This window comes from Myotis davidii, unplaced genomic scaffold (assembly GCF_000327345.1).
Source record: "Myotis davidii unplaced genomic scaffold, ASM32734v1 scaffold373, whole genome shotgun sequence".
Classification (NCBI taxonomy): Eukaryota; Metazoa; Chordata; class Mammalia; order Chiroptera; family Vespertilionidae; genus Myotis; species Myotis davidii.
Genome location: NW_006287255.1, coordinates 3,302,596 through 3,306,572, shown reverse-complemented (window position 1 = coordinate 3,306,572; position 3,977 = coordinate 3,302,596). Strand labels below are relative to the sequence as shown.

The window sequence follows — 3,977 nt, the reverse complement described above, 5'->3', positions numbered from 1 at the left end:
TCTCATGTGTGTGTATTATTGTTTTAGTTAAATACTGAAGAGTATGGTTAACAAAGATCAGTATAGAGAATTTGCAAGTTCTGTATTAAATTGATAACATTTTTAAAAATGAATATAATAGCACTTATTTTCTGTCATATTGTTAATATTTTCTGTCCGGGTTTTGAGAATTAAATATCTTAAGCTGTTGACAGGTTCTCAGGTTGTAGAGGTTATTTGGGGTAGTAGGTACATTTGTGTTATAACTTTTCAGATTCTTTTTTTTTAAACAGACTGGTTAGGAAGGTAGAGTTGAGATGGAAAGTCATTTGATAGTTTAAATCATTGTGGTTAAAAATAATAACATTTTTTAAACTTTATTTTTAATTGTGACATTTAAGTCAGTAGTGATTTAATCTCTATTATATATCCAACTTTACTTACTTTTCAGTTTGCTAATCCAGACTTTACTCAACCTATCTCAGAAGTTGTAGATGAAGTAATTCAGAATTGTCCTATTGATGTTAGACGTCCTCTCTACAAGGTCAGTATTTACAGCTAAATTGTTATTCAAGGTCATACTTTTAAAAGCTTCTTTATTTTCTGTCCATTGTTGAATATTACATTTAAAACACCTCTCTTCAAAGGATATAATTGGATTTTATTACCATTTTTTATATCGTTAGTTTTTTTTATTCTTTTAAAATAAAGGTCATGCTTGCTTACTTATTTATTTTTCTCCACTGATATAGAATATTGTCCTCTCTGGAGGGTCAACCATGTTCAGGGACTTCGGACGTCGCTTGCAAAGAGATTTGAAAAGAACTGTGGATGCCAGGCTGAAATTAAGTGAGGAATTGAGTGGCGGTAGATTGAAGGTTGGTTTTTTTTCTATAATTGGTGGGGAGGTTGAGGGTGCCTTTGATTATTATAATGGGGATGGGAAATGTCTGCCAACTTTTGCTTTTATTTAGGAAAATAAGAGGAACTGTTGGATATTCTAATGGAGAATGGTTAATATTAAACATTCATATCTATATTCTTGATCATTTGATTCCTCTAGGATATTGTCTATGTTTTCGGAAAATATTCTTGTAGCTGTGAAAGAGATTTATGTTTCATCCTTGTTAAATGTAGAACATTGACACAAAACATAATTGAGAGGATATGTTGCTAAATAAAACACATGTTACTCAACTGGAAAATTATCAAGAGTGAGGGATACTACAATCAGTCAAAATTACTTACAGTAAAATACAACACTGTAGAGTTTGCTGCCTTTTGAGAAATTACATGACAGCTGTTTTCAGCCCCCAAAGTTTGATTATTTTAAACCTACCCCCTTGAAGTTCTGTTAAAAAGTATGTTTAAGAGTTCAATGATTTTCAACCTTTTTCATTTCATGGCACACATAAACTAATTACTATAATTTTGCGGCCCCCCAAAAAATATTTTTTGCTGATCTGACCAAAAAATTGATACAATTTTGATTCATTTATACCTGATGGCTGTTGTGTTGATTGTTGTCATTTTTTTTTATTTGACAATCTAAGGGAAAAGAGATCAGTGTCTCTGACTAAATAGTCTGGTATTGCATGCTTTAAAATTCTTGTGGCTCACCAGTTGAAAATCAGTGGTTCAATTTTTAGGATTCATTATAGCTACCTGAAGTGAGAAAATAAATGCTGTTTTTCAGTATTTCAATAAAGTAAATTTGTTTAACATATTTCTAAGTTTCTGGTACATTTCTAATTAAGAAAGGAGGGATCTTCCCCGTCCCCCCGAACCCCTCCGGGTTTTGCTGATTAGTGCTGTACTGACATCTAGTGATACTGGGAAAACTTGATAGAAGATTCTCCCTCTTTCCCCTTTATTTTGTCAATAGTCATTTTATAGGTCTTCATAAATCTTTATATATCTGTATCTAAACCTGGCATTATTTCTTTTTAATCTGTAATTTTTAATGGCAATCAAATAGCTTTTTTAGACCAAAAAAAAAGAAAAATAATAATAAGCCGCATCGTTTTATGACTTGTAAGTTTGAAAACTTTTTTTTGAAATAATTTCATATTTCATATTTACCAGAAATGTTGCAAAACAGTAGGAATTCCTATATATTGTTTGCCTATATTCCCCAAATATTAGTATTTTATATTTTCTTTATGTATACACTACACACACACACACACACACAAATATATACATATTCCTATACATACAAAAATCATTTTTTTCTGAATTGTTTTGGAATGAGTTGCATATATGGCGGCCTATTACTTCTAATAGTTTGAAGTGTGTTTCCCCAAAACAGGATATCACAATTTTAAAATCGAGAAATTCATCTTGAATACAATATGTTATCTAGTTATAGATCTGATTCAAATTTCATCAGTTCTATTATTCTTTTTATATTTGGTTAAAGGTGTGTCTTTCAGGTTTTTCTACAATAAGGTGATTATTATTATTATTTTTTACATGTAATGCGAATCATATGGGAAGATACTTTCAGACTCTGTAACTATCCTGATACTCATCAAACTTTTAACCACTAATATTAACACCCATATTTCTTTCCTAAGATAGTTATTACTGTGGTAATTGCCAAGTGGTATTTTGCAAATTCCATCATTCCTTTTATGTTTTTTAGTCTCATTTTACTTATGGAAGAGTTTTTCATTCATTCATTCATTCATTCATTCATATCTGTAGAAACTGATTTCTCATGTTATTCCATAGCTATATAATTAATATAATTGTGATTTAATATCGACATTAATATTATTAATGTCATTACTTTTGATGTTCAGATTTTCTCAGATTTGCCATTGGGAGCCATTTGAAGTAGCTTTTCTGATATGGTCCCAGTATTTTCAAGCACTTTCTTACTTTTCTGGCACAGCAAGATATTCCAGGCTCATCCTTTATATTTTGTTCTCCAATCCAGGAATCAGCCCTTTTCTCCCCGAATCACCCTTGTTCATTTTAGTGGAAAATGCTATTAGGAAATCAAGTTTTGGACATTAAGTATATTCATTGCTACTGGGTGTCACTGTAAGCCTTCTTGGCAGTTGGAGCTAGTGTGTGTGTGTGTGTGTGTGTGTGTGTGTGTGTATGTGTGAACATCTATATCTAGTTCTCTATGTAAATTAAAAACTGAATTCATGCTGATACTGCCAGTTCCAGAATACCAGAGGTTCACTCTAGCCTTTTACCTTTCCATATTTTTAATGCCCTCTTGGACAGAGAGAAAACTGGCTTCTGTTATCTATAATATATTTATGTTTTTGCTCTATCCAGGCTATGTTTTATAGGAGCTACAGAATTATTGGTTCATATCACTGTGAGAAGTAGGTCTACTAACTAGAGTTCAATGTTTGTGTAGTTTTATCTTCAGCCTGAGGGCATAGTCATAATCCTGTTCACAGAGTACTTGGAGTAGTTCTGTCCACAACTTCAGTGTGGTTATGCTTTTAAAAAAATGAGCTTAATATTTTTTTACTCTGTTGTTCTGCCCAGTGTCCCTCACACATCTTTTATAGTTTTACTTATTTTCAAATATGTGAAACATTACAGTTGATTGTGTACATTTAAATTTAAGGCAAATGATCCAAAGAAACTGTTATTTTAATAAACTATTGAATCAATCTTAATTTTTTTTTTTTTTTTTTTTTTTAGCCAAAACCAATTGATGTGCAAGTCATTACACACCACATGCAGCGATATGCCGTTTGGTTTGGAGGATCGATGCTGGCTTCCACGGTAAATGAGAAGAAGCTTACGTTTATTATTTTATTTTATTTTTTAGATAGAAGAATCCTTGAATACCTAAAAATTTTAGAAAAATGAGAAATTAAAAAATGTTTTAAAGTTTTAAAATTGGATATGTATGCACATAGTATTTTTAAAAAGTGCAAGTCATTTGAATTTAATGTCCATATTTTTCTTTGCTTGTGGACATTTTTTTAGAGCGAGCCTTTAGAATTTTTAAATGTATCTGT

General features: G+C 31.1%; 1 protein-coding gene across 1 annotated transcript in view; it reads left to right on the top strand.

The window, feature by feature from the left end:
- The window catches only part of ACTR3 (ARP3 actin-related protein 3 homolog (yeast)), a gene marked incomplete at its 5' end in the record, with an annotated part of 38,448 nt that overhangs the window by 32,369 nt on the left and 2,102 nt on the right, over positions 1–3,977 (top strand). The window contains 3 exons of the mRNA XM_015560835.1: positions 431–523; positions 732–857; positions 3,655–3,738. Coding sequence (XP_015416321.1) covers positions 431–523; positions 732–857; positions 3,655–3,738 — 303 coding nt within the window. The remainder of the gene's footprint in view (positions 1–430; positions 524–731; positions 858–3,654; positions 3,739–3,977) is intronic.